This window comes from Tamandua tetradactyla, chromosome 6 (genome assembly GCF_023851605.1).
Source record: "Tamandua tetradactyla isolate mTamTet1 chromosome 6, mTamTet1.pri, whole genome shotgun sequence".
Classification (NCBI taxonomy): Eukaryota; Metazoa; Chordata; class Mammalia; order Pilosa; family Myrmecophagidae; genus Tamandua; species Tamandua tetradactyla.
In genome coordinates, this window is record NC_135332.1 from 106508471 (window position 1) to 106525746 (window position 17276).

Consider the following 17276-nt stretch of genomic DNA (forward strand, 5'->3'; position numbering starts at 1 on the left):
CTCTTTCTCCGCATCCTCTCCAGCACTTGTCATTTTCTGTTTTGTTGATAATGGCCATTCTGGTGGGTGTGAGATGATATCTCATTGTGGTTTTGATTTGCATTTCTCGAATGGCCAGGGACATTGAGCATCTCTTCATGTGCCTCTTGGCCATCCGTATTTCTTCTTCTGGTAGGTGTCTGTTCAAGTCTTTTTCCCATTTTGTAATTGGGTTGGCTGTCTTTTTGTTGTTGAGTTGAACCATCTCTTTATAAATTCTGGATACTAGACCTTTATCTGATATGTTGTTTCCAAATATTGTCTCCCATTGTGTAGGCTGTCTTTCTACTTTCTTGATGAAGTTCTTTGATGCACAAAAGTGTTTAATTTTGAGGAGCTCCCATTTATTTATTTCTTTCTTCAGTGCTCTTGCTTTAGGTTTAAGGTCCATAAAACCACCTCCAGTTGTAAGATTCGTAAGATATCTCCCTACATTTTCCTCTAACTGTTTTATGGTCTTAGACCTAATGTTTAGATCCTGATTCATTTTGAGTTAATTTTTGTATAAGGTGTGAGATGCGGGTCTTCTTTCATTCTTTTACTTATGGATATCCAGTTCTCTAGGCACCATTTATTGAAGAGACTGTTCTGTCCCAGGTGAGTTGGCTTGACTGCCTTATCAAAGATCAAATGTCCATAGATGAGAGGGTCTATATCTGAGCACTCTATTCGATTCCATTGGTCGATATATCTATCTTTATGCCAATACCATGCTGTTTTGACCACTGTGGCTTCATAATATGCCTTAAAGTCCGGCATCACTAGACCTCCAGCTTCGTTTTTTTTCCTCAAGATGTTTTTAGCAATTCGGGGCAACCTGCCCTTCCAGATAAATTTGCTTATTGGTTTTTCTATTTCTGAAAAATAAGTTGTTGGGACTTTGATTGGTATTGCATTGAATCTGTAAATCAATTTAGGTAGGATTGACATCTTAACTATATTTAGTCTTCCAATCCATGAACACGGTATGCCCTTCCAGCTATTTAGCTCTTCTGTGATTTCTTCTAACAGTTTTTTGTAGTTTTCTTTGCATAGGTTTTTTGTCTCTTTAGTTAAATTTAGTCCTAGGTATTTTATTCTTTTAGTTGCAATTGTAAATGGAATTTGTTTCTTGATTTCCCCCTCAGCTTGTTCATTGCTGGTGTATAGAAATGCTACAGATTTTTGAATGTTTATCTTGTAGCCTGCTACTTTGCTGTACTCATTTATTAGCTCTAGTAGAAATGTTGTGGATTTTTCCGGGTTTTCGACGTATAGTATCATATCGTCTGCAAACAGTGATAGTTTTACTTCTTCCTTTCCAATTTTGATGCCTTGTATTTCTTTTTCTTGCCTAATTGCTCTGGCTAGAACTTCCAACACAATGTTCAATAATAGTGGTGATAGTGGACATCCTTGTCTTGTTCCTGATCTTAGGGGGAAAGTTTTCAATTTTTCCCCATTGAGGATGATATTAGCTGTGGGTTTTTCATATATTCCCTCTATCATTTTAAGGAAGTTCCCTTGTATTCCTATCTTTTGAAGTGTTTTCAGCAGGAAAGGATGTTGAATCTTGTCAAATGCCTTCTCTGCATCAATTGAGATGATCATGTGATTTTTCTGCTTTGATTTGTTGATATGGTGTATTACATTAATTGATTTTCTTATGTTGAACCATCCTTGCATACCTGGGATGAATCCTACTTGGTCATGATGTATAATTCTTTTAATGTGTTGTTGGATTCGATTTGCTAGAATTTTATTGAGGATTTTTGCATCTGTATTCATTAGAGAGATTGGTCTGTAGTTTTCTTTTTTTGTAATATCTTTGCCTGGTTTTGGTATGAGGGTGATGTTGGCTTCATAGAATGAATTAGGTAGTTTTCCCTCCACTTCAATTATGTTGAAGAGTTTGAGGAGAATTGGTACTAATTCTTTCTGGAATGTTTGATAGAATTCACATGTGAAGCCGTCTGGTCCTGGACTTTTCTTTTTAGGGAGCTTTTGAATAACTAATTCAATCTCTTTACTTGTGATTGGTTTGTTGAGGTCGTCTATTTCTTCTTGAGTCAAAGTTGGTTGTTCATGTCTTTCCAGGAACCCGTCCATTTCATCTAAATTGTTGTATTTATTAGCGTAAAGTTGTTCATAGTATCCTGTTATTACCTCCTTTATTTCTGTGAGGTCAGTAGTTATGTCTCCTCTTCCATTTCTAATCTTATTTATTTGCATCCTCTCTCTTCTTCTTTTTGTCAGTCTTGCTAAGGGCCAATCATTCTTGTTGATTTTCTCATAGAACCAACTTCTGGTCTTATTGATTTTCTCTATTGTTTTCATGTTTTCAATTTCATTTATTTCTGCTCTAATCTTTGTTATTTCTTTCCTTTTGCTTGCTTTGGGGTTAGTTTGCTGTTCTTTCTCCAGTTCTTCCAAGGGGACAGTTAATTCCTGCATTTTTGCCTTTTCTTCTTTTCTGATAAAGGCATTTAGGGCAATAAATTTCCCTCTTAGCACTGCCTTTGATGCATCCCATAAGTTTTGATATGTTGTGTCTTCATTTTCATTTGCCTCTAGGCATTTACTAATTTCTCTTGCAATTTCCTCTTTGACCCACTTGTTGTTTAAGAGTGTGTTGTTGAGCCTCCATGTATTTATGAATTTTCTGGCACTCCGCCTATTATTGATTTCCAACTTCATTCCTTTATGATCCAAGAAAGTGTTGTGCATGATTTCAATCTTTTTAAATTTGTTAAGACTTGCTTTGTGACCCAGCATATGGTCTATCTTTGAGAATGATCCATGAGCACTTGAAAAAAAGGTGTATCCTGCTGTTGTGGGATGTAATGTCCTATAAATGTCTGTTAAGTCAAGCTCATTTATAGTAATATTCAGATTCTCTATTTCTTTATTGATCCTCTGTCTAGATGTTCTGTCCATTGATGAGAGTGGTGAATTGAAGTCTCCAACTATTATGGTATATGTGTCTATTTCCCTTTTCAGTGTTTGCAGTGTATTCCTCACGTATTTTGGGGCATTCTGGTTCGGTGCATAAATATTCATGATTGTTATGTCTTCTTGCTTAATTGTTCCTTTTAATAGTAGATAGTGTCCTTCTTTGTCTCTTTTAACTGTTTTACATTTGAAGTCTAATTTGTTGGATATTAGTATAGCCACTCCTGCTCTTTTCTGGTTGTTATTTGCATGAAATATCTTTTCCCAACCTCTCACTTTCAACCTATATTTATCTTTGGGTCTAAGATGTGTTTCCTGTAGACAGCATATAGAAGGATCCTGTTTTTTAATCCATCCTGCCAGTCTATGTCTTTTGATTGGGTAATTCAGTCCATTAACATTTAGAGTTATTACTGTTTGGATAATATTTTCCTCTACCATTTTGCCTTTTGTATTATATATATCATATCTGACTTTCCTTCTTTCTACACTTTTCTCCATGCCTCTCTCTTCTGTCTTTTTGTATCTGACTCTAGTGCTCCCTTTAGTATTTCTTGCAGAGCTGGTCTCTTGGTCACAAATTCTCTCAGTGACTTTTTGTCTGAGAATGTTTTAATTTCCCCCTCATTTTTGAAGGACAGTTTTGCTGGATATAGGAGTCTTGGCTGACAGTTTTTCTCTTTTAGTAACCTAAATATGTCATCCCACTGTCTTCTAGCTTCCATGGTTTCTGCTGAGAAATGTACACATAGTCTTATTGGGTTTCCCTTGTATGTGATGGATTGCTTCTCTCTCACTGCTTTCAAGATCCTCTCTTTCTCTTTGACCTCTGACATTCTAACTTGTAAGTGTCTTGGGGAACGCCTATTTGTGTCTAATCTCTTTGGGGTGCACTGCACTTCTTGGATCTGTAATTTTAGGTCTTTCATAAGAGTTGGGAAATTTTCAGTGATAATTTCTTCCATTAGTTTTTCTCCTCCTTTTCCCTTCTCTTCTCCTTTTGGGACACCCACTACACATATATTTGTACGGTTCACATTGTCCTTGAGTTCCCTGATACCTTGTTCAAATTTTTCCATTCTTTTCCGGATAGTTTCTGTTTCTTTTTGAAATTCAGACGTTTCATCCTCCAAATCACTAATTCTATCTTCTGTCTCTTTAAATCTGTCATTGTAGGTATCTATTGTTTTTTCCATCTTTTCTACTTTATCTTTCACTTCCATAAGTTCTGTGATTTGTTTTTTCAGTTTTTCTATTTCTTCTTTATGTTCAGCCCATGTCTTCTTCATGTCCTCCCTCAATTTATCGATTTCGTTTTTGAAGAGGTTTTCCATTTCTGTTCGTATATTCAGCATTAGTTGTTTCAGCTCCTGTATCTCATTTGAACTATTGGTTTGTTCGTTTGACTGGGCCGTATGTTCAATTTTCTAAGCGTGATCCGTTATCTTCTGCTGGCGTCTGGGCATTTAGTCAGATTTCCCTGGGTGTTCGACCCCACAGGTTAAAAGATTTTTCTGTGCAATCTCTGGGTTCTGTTTTTCTTATCCTGCCCAGTAGGTGGCGCTCGTGGCACACATTTGTCTACGGGTTCCACCAGTGAAAGTTGCTGTGGGTCCTTTAACTCTGGAAAATTCTCGCTGTAGGGAAGGTTCGGCAGCCGAAGCGTCTTGGAAGAGTGCCAACCGGCCTGGGGTTCCGAATGCGGGGAGGGTCGCCGGCCGCCGCAGCATGGGAGAGCGTCCGGCCGAATTAGCTAGTTGGCCCGGGGCGCCAAGCGTGTCGGGAGGGCGCCAGCTGTCGCAGCCCGGGAGAGTGCACTGTTCCCAGCCGGTCGGGGGAGTCACGTGTTTGGAAGGGATCCCCCGGTCACTGTTCTCCGCAGTCTGGGGATTTCCGACCCAACTCTCTCAGTTGGTCTGGGGGGCCTCGCGTGGTGGGGGCACCAGTCACCATGGCCTAAGGCGACCGCCTGTCCAATTCTACCAGCTGGCCGGGGAAGGTGGAAGGGAGGGACTCCGGTCGCTTGCCGTCCCACCCAGGAAAGCCCGTGCCCCTTGGTGATCTCACCGGAGCTGGTTCTCCCAGATAGTCAGCTATTCCAGGATGGGGTACGTCATCCCTTTGATCTCCCTCGTGGCTCCAGGAGCTGCTCTGTATTATCTCCACTCCCCCAGTAGCTGTTCTGGAGGAGGAAAGGTGAGGGTGGCAAGGCTGTCGAGGCTGGTGGCGGAGGAGCCGGTGAAAAAGAGGGGAGAGGAGGGCAGGCGGGTCCACTGCTGCGGGGCGTGGGTGCCGGGCGGCAGGCCGGCGGACAAAAGAGGGGAGAGGAGGGCGGGCGGGTCCACTGCTGCAGGACGTGGGCGCCGCGCGGCGGGCGGGGATATTTTTATTTTTTTAATTAATTAAAAAAAATTAACACAACATTTAGAAATCATTCCATTCTACATATGCAATCAGTAATTCTTAACATCATCACATAGATGTATGATCATCATTTCTTAGTACATTTACATCGATTTAGGAAAAGGACTAGCAAACCAACAGAAAAAGATATAGAATGATAATATAGAGAAAAAAATAAAAAAAATAATAATAAAAATTAAAAATATATATATATATAAAACAAACAAACAAACAAACAAAAAAACTATAGCTCAGATGCAGCTTCATTCAGTGTTTTACCAAAATTACATTACAATTAGGTAGTATTGCGCTGTCCATTTTTGAGTTTTTGTATCTAGTCCTGTTGCACACTCTGTATCCCTTCAGCTCCCATTATCTTACCCTGTTTCTAACTCCTGATGGTCTCTGTTACCAATGACATATTCCAAGTTTATTCTCTAATGTCGGTTCACATCAGTGGGACCATACAGTATTTGTGCTTTAGTTTTTGGCTAGACTCACTCAGCATAATGTTCTCTAGGTCCATCCATGTTATTACATGCTTCATAAGTTTATTCTGTCTTAAAGCTGCATAATATTCCATCGTATGTATATACCACAGTTTGTTTAGCCACTCGTCTGTTGATGGACATTTTGGCTGTTTCCATCTCTTTGCAATTGTAAATAATGCTGCTATAAACATTGGTGTGCAAATGTCCGTTTGTGTCTTTGCCCTTAAGTCCTTTGAGTAGATACCTAGCAATGGTATTGCTAGGTCGTATGGCAATTCTATATTCAGTTTTTTGAGGAACCGCCAAACTGCCTTCCACAGTGGTTGCGCCATTTGACATTCCCACCAACAGTGGGTAAGTGTGCCTCTTTCTCCGCATCCTCTCCAGCACTTGTCATTTTCTGTTTTGTTGATAATGGCCATTCTGGTGGGTGTGAGATGATATCTCATTGTGGTTTTGATTTGCATTTCTCGAATGGCCAGGGACATTGAGCATCTCTTCATGTGCCTCTTGGCCATCCGTATTTCTTCTTCTGGTAGGTGTCTGTTCAAGTCTTTTTCCCATTTTGTAATTGGGTTGGCTGTCTTTTTGTTGTTGAGTTGAACCATCTCTTTATAAATTCTGGATACTAGACCTTTATCTGATATGTTGTTTCCAAATATTGTCTCCCATTGTGTAGGCTGTCTTTCTACTTTCTTGATGAAGTTCTTTGATGCACAAAAGTGTTTAATTTTGAGGAGCTCCCATTTATTTATTTCTTTCTTCAGTGCTCTTGCTTTAGGTTTAAGGTCCATAAAACCACCTCCAGTTGTAAGATTCGTAAGATATCTCCCTACATTTTCCTCTAACTGTTTTATGGTCTTAGACCTAATGTTTAGATCCTGATTCATTTTGAGTTAATTTTTGTATAAGGTGTGAGATGCGGGTCTTCTTTCATTCTTTTACTTATGGATATCCAGTTCTCTAGGCACCATTTATTGAAGAGACTGTTCTGTCCCAGGTGAGTTGGCTTGACTGCCTTATCAAAGATCAAATGTCCATAGATGAGAGGGTCTATATCTGAGCACTCTATTCGATTCCATTGGTCGATATATCTATCTTTATGCCAATACCATGCTGTTTTGACCACTGTGGCTTCATAATATGCCTTAAAGTCCGGCATCACTAGACCTCCAGCTTCGTTTTTTTTCCTCAAGATGTTTTTAGCAATTCGGGGCAACCTGCCCTTCCAGATAAATTTGCTTATTGGTTTTTCTATTTCTGAAAAATAAGTTGTTGGGACTTTGATTGGTATTGCATTGAATCTGTAAATCAATTTAGGTAGGATTGACATCTTAACTATATTTAGTCTTCCAATCCATGAACACGGTATGCCCTTCCAGCTATTTAGCTCTTCTGTGATTTCTTCTAACAGTTTTTTGTAGTTTTCTTTGCATAGGTTTTTTGTCTCTTTAGTTAAATTTAGTCCTAGGTATTTTATTCTTTTAGTTGCAATTGTAAATGGAATTTGTTTCTTGATTTCCCCCTCAGCTTGTTCATTGCTGGTGTATAGAAATGCTACAGATTTTTGAATGTTTATCTTGTAGCCTGCTACTTTGCTGTACTCATTTATTAGCTCTAGTAGAAATGTTGTGGATTTTTCCGGGTTTTCGACGTATAGTATCATATCGTCTGCAAACAGTGATAATTTTACTTCTTCCTTTCCAATTTTGATGCCTTGTATTTCTTTTTCATGTCTAATTGCTCTGGCTAGAACCTCCAGTACAATGTTGAATAATAGTGGTGATAATGGACATCCTTGTCTTGTTCCTGATCTTAGGGGGAAAGTTTTCAATTTTTCCCCATTGAGGATGATATTAGCTGTGGGTTTTTCATATATTCCCTCTATCATTTTAAGGAAGTTCCCTTGTATTCCTATCTTTTGAAGTGTTTTCAGCAGGAAAGGATGTTGAATCTTGTCAAATGCCTTCTCTGCATCAATTGAGATGATCATGTGATTTTTCTGCTTTGATTTGTTGATATGGTGTATTACATTAATTGATTTTCTTATGTTGAACCATCCTTGCATACCTGGGATGAATCCTACTTGGTCATGATGTATAATTCTTTTAATGTGTTGTTGGATTCGATTTGCTAGAATTTTATTGAGGATTTTTGCATCTGTATTCATTAGAGAGATTGGTCTGTAGTTTTCTTTTTTTGTAATATCTTTGCCTGGTTTTGGTATGATGGTGATGTTGGCTTCATAAAATGAATTAGGTAGCTTTCCCTCCACTTCGATTTTTTTGAGGAGTTTGAGGAGAGTTGGTACTAATTCTTTCTGGAATGTTTGGTAGAATTCACATGTGAAGCTGTCTGGTCCTGGACTTTTGTTTTGGGAAGCTTTTGAATGACTGATTCAATTTCTTTACTTGTGATTGGTTTGTTGAGGTCATCTATTTCTTCTTGAGTCAAAGTTGGTTGTTCCTGTCTTTCCAGGAACCCGTCCATTTCATCTAAATTGTTGTATTTATTAGCGTAAAGTTGTTCATAGTATCCTGTTATTACCTCCTTTATTTCTGTGAGGTCAGTGGTTATGTCTCCTCTTCCATTTCTGATCTTATTTATTTGTATCCTCTCTCTTCTTCTTTTTGTCAGTCTTGCTAAGGGCCAATCAATCTTATTGATTTTCTCATAGAACCAACTTCTGGTCTTATTGATTTTCTCTATTGTTTTCATGTTTTCAATTTCATTTATTTCTGCTCTGATCTTTGTTATTTCTTTCCTTTTGCTTGCTTTGGGGTTAGTTTGCTGTTCTTTCTCCAGTTCTTCCAAGTGTACAGTTAATTCCTGAATTTTTGCCTTTTCTTCTTTTCTGATATAGGCATTTAGGGCAATAAATTTCCCTCTTAGCACTGCCTTTGCTGCATCCCATAGGTTTTCATATGTTGTGTTTTCGTTTTCATTCACCTCGAGATATTTACTAATTTCTCTTGCAATTTCTTCCTTCACCCACTCGTTGTTTAAGAGTGTGTTGTTGAGCCTCCACGTATTTGTGAATTTTCTGGCACTCTGCCTATTATTGATTTCCAACTTCATTCCTTTATGATCCAAGAAAGTGTTGTGTATGATTTCAATCTTTTTAAATTTGTTAAGATTTGCTTTGTGACCCAGCATATGGTCTATCTTTGAGAATGATCCATGAGCACTTGAGAAAAAGGTGTATCCTGCTGTTATGGGATGTAATGTCCTATAAAGGTCTGCTAAGTCCAGCTCATTTATTGTAATATTCAAATTCTCTATTTCTTTATTGATCCTCTATCTAGATGTTCTGTCCATTGATGAGAGTGGTGAATTGAAGTCTCCAACTATTATGGTATATGTGTCTATTTCCCTTTTCAGTGTTTGTAGTGTATTCCCCATGTATTTTGGGGCATTCTGGTTCGGTGCATAAATATTTATGATTGTTATGTCTTCTTGTTTAATTGTTCCTTTTATTAGTAGATAGTGTCCTTCTTTGTCTCTTTTAACTGTTTTACATTTGAAGTCTAATTTGTTGGATATTAGTATAGCTACTCCTGCTCTTTTCTGGTTGTTATTTGCATGAAATATCTTTTCCCAACCTTTCACTTTCAACCTATGTTTATCTTTGGGTCTAAGATGTGTTTCCTGTAAACAGCTTATAGAAGGATCCTGTTTTTTAATCCATTCTTCCAGTCTATGTCTTTGGATTGGGGAATTCAGTCCATTAACATTTAGAGTTATTACTGTTTGGATAATATTTTCCTCTACCATTTTGCCTTTTGTATTATATATATTATATCTGATTTTCCTTCTTTCTACACTCTTCTGCATACCTCTCTCTTTTGTCTTTTCATATCTGACTCTAATGCTCCCTTTAGTATTTCTTGCAGAGCTGGTCTCTTTGTCACAAATTCTCTCAGTGACTTTTTGTCTGAGAATGTTTTAATTTCCCCCTCATTTTTGAAGGACAATTTTGCTGGATATAGAAGTCTTGGTTGGCAGTTTTCCTCTTTTAGTAATTTAAATATATCATCCCACTGTCTTCTAGCTTCCATGGTTTCTGCTGAGAAATGTACACATAGTCTTATTGGGTGTCCCTTGTATGTGATGGATTGTTTTTCTCTTGCTGCTTTCAAGATCCTCTCTTTCTCTTTGACCTCTGACATTCTAACTTGTAAGTGTCTTGGAGAATGCCTATTTGGGTCTCTTTTCTTTGGGGTGCGCTGCACTTCTTGGATCTGTAATTTTAGGTCTTTCATAAGAGTTGGGAAATTTTCAGTGATAATTTCTTCCATTAGTTTTTCTCCTCCTTTTCCCTTCTCTTCTCCTTCTGGGACACCCACAACATGTATATTTGTGTGCTTCATATTATCATTCAGTTCCCTGATCCCCTGCTCAAAGTTTTCCATTCTTTTCCCTATAGTTTCTGTTTCTTTTTGGAATTCAGATGTTCCATCCTCCAGTTCACTAATTCTATCTTCTGTCTCTTTAAATCTACCATTGTAAGTATCCATTGTTTTTTCCATCTTTTCTACTTTGTCCTTCAATCCTGTAAGTTCTGTGATTTGTTTTTTCAGACTTTCTATTTCTTCTTTTTTTCAGCCCATGTCTTCTTCATGTCCTCCCTCAATTTATTGATTTGGTTTTTGAAGAGGTTTTCTATTTCTGTTCGTATATTCAGAATTAGTTGTCTCAGCTCCTGTATCTCATTTGAACTATTGGCTTGTTCCTTTGACTGGGCCATATCTTCAATTTTCCTAGCATGATCCATTATTTTCTGCTGGCGTCTGGGCATTTAATCAGATTTCCCTGGGTGTGGGACCCAGCAGGTTGAAAGATTTTCCTGTGAAATCTCTGGGCTGTGTTTTTCTTATCCTGCCTAGTATGTGGCACTCGTGGCGCTCGTCTGTGTGCGGATCCCACCAGTAAAAGATGCTGTGGCGCCTTTAACTTTGGAAAACTCTCGCTGTGGGGAGGGTCACCAGCCGAAGCAGCTTGGGGGAGTTCCAATCAAATCTCCCAGCTGGCCCGGGAGTCTGTGCATGGTGGGGGGCACCGGCCTCCATGGCTTAGGGGAGTGCCGGTCCAAATCTCCCAGCCAGCCCGGGAAGCCAAGCGTGGCGTGGGGCGCCAGCCGCCGTGGCTTGGGGGAGTGCCGTTCCAACATTCCCAGCCAGACCAGGAAGCCACATGTGTGGACGGGACCCCGGTCGCCGGCCTCCACAGCTTGGGGGACCTCCTATCCAATTCTCCCAGCCTGCCTGGGTGGCCGCACATGGTGGGGGGGCTGGCTGCCGCGGCTTGAGGGGACCACCTGTCCAATTCTCCCAGCCGGGCTGGGAAGGAGGGAGGGAGGGACTCTGGCCACCAGCCACCCTGGCCCGGGGAAGCGCGCCCCCCTTGGGTATCTCACTGCAGCGGATTCTCCCTGCTGGTTCAGCCTTTCCAGAATGGAGTACGCTGTCTTTTTGGTCTCTGTTGTGGCTCCAGGAGCTGTTCTGTACCGTTTCTATTTCTTTAGTAGCTGTTCTGGAGGAGGAACTAAGACCTGTGCATCTTACTAAGCTGCCATCTTCTCCGGAACCAAAATACAAACATTCTTAACATATGAACATTCCATTCTTGGTATATATTCAATGACTCATAGTATCATCACATAGTTGTATATCCATCATCACGATCATTTCTTAGAACATTTGCATCACTCCAGAAAAGAAAGGAATAACCTCCAGGATAACCTCTTGACTCTGAAATCTCTCAGTCACTGAAACTTTATTTTGTCTCATTTCTCTCTTCCCCCTTCTTGTCAAGCAGGCTTTCTCAATCCCATGATGCTGGGTCCCGGCTCATCCTGGGAGTTCTGTCCCACATTGCCAGGGACATTTACACCCAGGGGAGTCATGTACTGTGTAAGGGAAGAGGGCAGAGTTTACCCATCAAGCTGGCTTAGAGTGAGAGGCCACATCTGTGCAACAAAACAAGTTCTCTGGGGGTAACTCATAGCCATAATTTTAAGTAGGCTTAGACTATCCTTTGCAGGAATAAGTTTCATAAGGTTGAGTCCCAAGATTGAGGACTCAGTCTATTGAATTGGTTGCCCCTACTGCTTGCAAGAATATCAGGAATTCCCCAGATAGGAAAGTTGAATATTTCCTCCTTTCTCCCCAGTGCCCTAAGGGGACTTTGCAAACACTTTTTTTTAATTCTCTGCTCAAATTACTCTGGGACATATTGGTGCATCACACTAAACTGTACAAACCAACAAGATCGTATGTCCTCTTCAAGATTCCGAGTAATTATGGTGTTCAAATTGACCATACAAGTTACATTAGATAATGTGCTGCCCAAACTATGAATTTTGCATCAGATAAACGCCTCTTCCTTTGCTCTCACACAGAAGTTGATTGAAAATATGAACCATATCATCCTTTACCCTGTATCCTGATTTACCTTAGTCCTACCCAGATCAGCTTCAGTCATATCGCTAGTTGAAGTCTGATCACTTTTTCAACTTTTTAAACAGTTGCTGTATGGGGTACTGCTGACTTTCGGCAGGTCTGATAGTATCTAGTGGCCACTGAGCCCCATGGGCTGTGGAATGAGGTCTCCTGGGAGCATCGAGGTGTCATGAGATGTGGACTTTATAGCCAGGCCAGCAGGTTCAATCTGATTCTGGCTTGAACTAGCTGGGAGACGCCGAACAAGGAAAGGAAACTTGGAGTTCAGTTTCTCCTCTCCTATAAAGATGGGCTTAATGCCACTTACCCCTTCTTTGGCAAAGATTGAATGAAGCAATATATGTAAATCCAATATGGTTCCTGGCCCCAAATAAGTAATCCATACACTTTTAGCACCCCTCAGGTGACATTCAAGGCCCCCCATAATTTGAGCCACATTGATTTTTCTAGGCAAAATGCCTAGGAAAAAAGGACTGATTCTCCAGTACCCATCCCATCCCTCCAAAGAAATAGGGCTATTTACTCTTTCTCACCCAGGCTCTTTTCTTTCTCATCCCTTGAGTCTTCGCTGAGGCTCTTTCTTTTCTAGAAATATCCTATATCTCTCCTCATTTCTCATCTCTATCTAGGTAAAGCTAATTCACCTTAAAAGCTCAGCTTCAAACAGTGCCTCCGCTAAGAAGTTATACTCAGTTATCCCAGTTGGAAAGTATCTTTCCTTCTGTTAAACTTCCAAAGCGCTTCATTCAGATCTATTCTTACAACCTTTAGAATACACCACTCTTTGTCTGGCTATTTTACACATATATTTTCTCTTTCCTAGGTAGCATCTGATTAACTTACCTACTCACTATAGTACTTAGTTCAGTATACTGAGTTATCGAAAGTAGATATTTAATAGTCAGATTGACCCAAGCAGAGAAGAAGAAAGAACAGACACTTGTGAGCTGGCTATGTGGGTGGCAAGAGAACTGCATATGTTCTGGCTAACCAGAAAATTAGTGGGAATGCACAGTTGCCAATTTAATTTTATTGACATCATTTCCAGTCCTTTCTTTGTAACTGAAAGTTCCTCCACAGCACAAAAGTTTATGGCAAAATTCAACATATAAGGCCAGTGAAAAAGGCTTCAGAAAACCTCTTCTTGCTAGTTTCCTGGTTTTTTTGTTTATTTGTTTGACCTATTTTGTCATGCGCAGACTTAATTAAGAGTGGCAAAGATGATACTTGTTCTAGGACTTCAGCGCTATTTCTATAAGAAAAATCTGCAGTTTGAAAAATAAAGTCATGGATCTAGGCAAGTAGCAGATTGTTTCAAAATTAAATTATCTGTTTAAGTGGTGCACTGTGGCTTTCCCAACCCACCCCCAACCCCTTCCATTCCCCGACCTCCCCCCCTTAGAAGTTTTACCTTCTTAAGTATTCATGGCTTAGCTTTATGCAATTATCTGTGGTCCCTTTACCAAAAGCAGATAACATTGAGGGAAGTTGGTGTCGAACTAAGAAGCAGAGAAAACCAGCCTGCTATTAACACTTTTAAAGAAAAAAAATTGGCATTGCGTAATAGATAATCAGATGTGGTAAAATCTTTTCTTAGATATTTCTGTAAGGAAAATTCTTAGCAGATTTTTTAAAAGAACACCTATTTTTCATATTTTAAAATTAAAAAGAAATGACATACCATGGTTAATGTGAAAGATGTTTATTTTCTTTTGAAAATAATTAAAACAAACAAGTTACTGGACAGTTCAGTAACACAATGAGCACACCATAGGATTAACCTTTTAAAAGGCACTTTTGGGCGGGCCGCGGTGGCTCAGCGGGCAAGAGTGCTTGCCTGCCGTGCCGGAGGACCCCGGTTCGATTCCCGGCCCCAGCCCATGTAAAAAACAAACAAACAAACAAAATATAATAAAACAAGAAAATGTTTAAAAATGTTTCCCTTTCTTCCTCCCTTCCTTCCTTCTCTGTCTTTCCTTCCTTTCCTCCCTCTCTCTTAAAAAAAAAAAAAAAGGCACTTTTGGTGCAATCAGAGTAAAATAATATAGATGATTAGACAGAGATTTAACTTGCCACCTTATAAAATTACCTGCTCTTTTCACATTGTTCTTTCAGTATTCTTCAGTGAATTGTTGAATTTTATAAACATTTCAAAGTCCCATCATAAAAATTCATTAAAAATTTGTTTTAACTCTATTTACTATTAATTAATCACATTTAATCAAATTTAAATGACACCTAAAAATATTATTCCTTATTCCTATTGTAAACTAATCATTTGTGTTTGTTCACAGAGTTATAAGTGTTTTAAGTACCCAAATGTAAATGAAGTAGAACTTCATGATGTAATTCTTCTTATAAGAATGAACATTGGATAAACCAAAGAGGTTTTTGTTGTTGTTTTTATTTAAACTGATTTTGTTTTCTTATTTTAATAATACAATTTTAAATTTCTTTACAAAAGAAGATATTTCAAGTTTTTAAGGAAATTAAGCAGGATCTTTCTTATACAAAAATTACAATAACTAAAGTTAGCTTCCCAATGCTAAGCCAAAACCAAACTCATTCTTTAAAGAACATTCAACATTGCTTTTAATTTTATCATAGATTTATATACAGAAAATCCTAAGTATCAGATCACCTGATTAATCAATTTTCTTATAAAGAAAATACCCTTCACATATCATTTCACAAAGATACTATTGCATAATTAATAGTGAAACTCAAATAGCTGAACAAATGTTGAATCCCTTGTTCTTTCATTGTCACAGTTAAAATAAAATTAAGAAATTGTGGGTGGGCTACAGTGGCTCACTGGTAGAGTTCTTGCCTGCCATGCTGGACAACTGGGTTTGATTCCCAGGCCTGCCCATGTGAAAAAAAAAAAATTGCATAACCCTAAGTATAAAGTCATGTCATAAATTGAAAGCTGTATTGAATATGATGGTTGCGATTATATCTTCCTCAATAAATGAAATGTTCTTAGACATAAACTCCAGTACAAACAGCACATTTAGCTACTTTTTTTTTTTAACATAAATATGAATTACAGGATTTGGTTAGAATATTCTGATATAATAGCAAAGACCAAATTATTTCATGCATAATTTGAAAAATACCACATACAATTAACAGTGATTTAAAAAATGTAAACATTTCCTTTCCCTTCTATAGTTGTGTAACTGCTCAGTTACTAGCAGGGTTCACATATAAGACTATTCAATTCCAGCTCTAGATCCCCCATAGTAATGATAAGAATAACCCTATACAGAAGCAAAATTACATTCTTGATTTGTTTGAAAATGCAAAAACAGTATTGAAAAGCCATCAACTGTGCCTAAATATTTTCCAAATTCGATTGACTCAACATGAGTAATTTCATAGAGACCTATAGATACTACATGTGGTTATTTATAGGATATAGACTTCATAATCAAAAGTTTCTATTGTGCAAATGTGCTAAAATAGAACTTTGCTAAGATGAACTCTCTTGCTGGGTCATAGAAATAATTCTGTAAAACTATATTCAGATTTTAATCTGAATTTTAATCTAATATGACACTCACGATTTGATAAAAATCATTACTCGACTTTTGCTAATAGTTCTTTCAATGGATCTATATTATAAATTTATTACTAAACCAATGTAATCAGAGAACTATTTAAAATGAAACTTTCCAGAAATACGTGAGTCACACATAGAAAGCTACTTTAGAAATAACTTTCTATATAATCACTCAAGTGCAAAAATCAGGAATCTCTTCTGTGCTTTTAAGGAATATTCCTATTTAATTGACCAAAGATGAAGAAAATGCATTGACAAACAGAAAATATCCCAAATACCCATGTTGCTCATTCCTGAAGATTTTTACATTTTTGAAGGTCAATCAGACAAGCATTATTTAGTCTTAAGTCTGTCTTTGCCTTCTTTCATGAAACCAGGCAGGATCCCATGCACATGTTTTTAATTAGGATGCCATTCACTTAAATATCTTCTTCTTTCCGAATAGTCTGAGAAATGCTGAGGAGATAATCTTCAGATTTCATTATAAAATTTGTCCACTCCTGACAAATGTCCTCCATGGAGAATGCTTCGCCGCCATATTCCAGAGGAAGAATGTCCGGGAAATGCTGAAGTAAGCTTTGTTTGTAATTGTTCCCATGCATATGGATCTGAAAGAGCCAAAACATTTTAGAAGGTATCCCTGGCCCTTCTCAATATATTAGATGCATTTCCAGTGGAAAATCAACACCAAAAACCAGCTGCTTTAATAACTTTGAAGACAGGAAGGCATATTTAGGTAGCATATCCTTTATTCCTTGCTTATGAATCTAAGAATTTTACTGATGTTTAGATTGTGCTGCTGCTTATGAATTTAATCTTACTATTTTCTTAGATTTGTATTCTTATAACTGCACAAGATTTATAAAAAGGTACTCTGTTCTTCTTCCAAAAATAGATGTTTAAATTCTAAATAAAATTATTGTATAAATTCTAACCCCTTATATACAAGTAATTCTTAGCAAAATATCTGATATCCTGGGACTATTCTGTAGACGCCAAAAATGTATTGCCTGCTATTAGTTCACATGAAATAGAAGCATATATCTGAGAGAACAATTAGGTGTACTGAGGAATAATTTATGTGGTGCCAGAGATGGATACTCTCGACCAGTACAAAAATTAAGAGGCAATTATGATGGTTGCAAACCTCAAATTTTCAGGTATTTTAGATTATGAAAAAAGCATCATTTAATTCTTTGAAGTTAAGATGAAGATTTGGAAACTTTAATCAAAAGTACATCTCGCTAATAATAATAATAATCTTTCTCCATTTGCTAGGACAAAATTCTTATTTATGCATTAAAAAATCATTTAATAGGTATCTACAATGTGTGAGGATATGGGGATTGAAAGATAAATGAAACAAGTTTCCTACACACAGGAACC

At 38.0% G+C, this 17276-nt stretch overlaps 1 protein-coding gene across 3 annotated transcripts in view; it reads right to left on the minus strand.

Annotated features, from left to right (window-relative positions):
* Positions 1-14339: 14339 nt before the first annotated feature.
* TTPA (alpha tocopherol transfer protein) overlaps positions 14340-17276 on the minus strand; it is a 33638-nt gene continuing 30701 nt past the window's right edge. For all 3 annotated transcript variants that reach the window (XM_077166864.1, XM_077166862.1, XM_077166863.1), the window contains one exon: positions 14340-16498. In XM_077166864.1, coding sequence (XP_077022979.1) covers positions 16362-16498 — 137 coding nt within the window. In that variant the 3' untranslated portion in view covers positions 14340-16361. The remainder of the gene's footprint in view (positions 16499-17276) is intronic.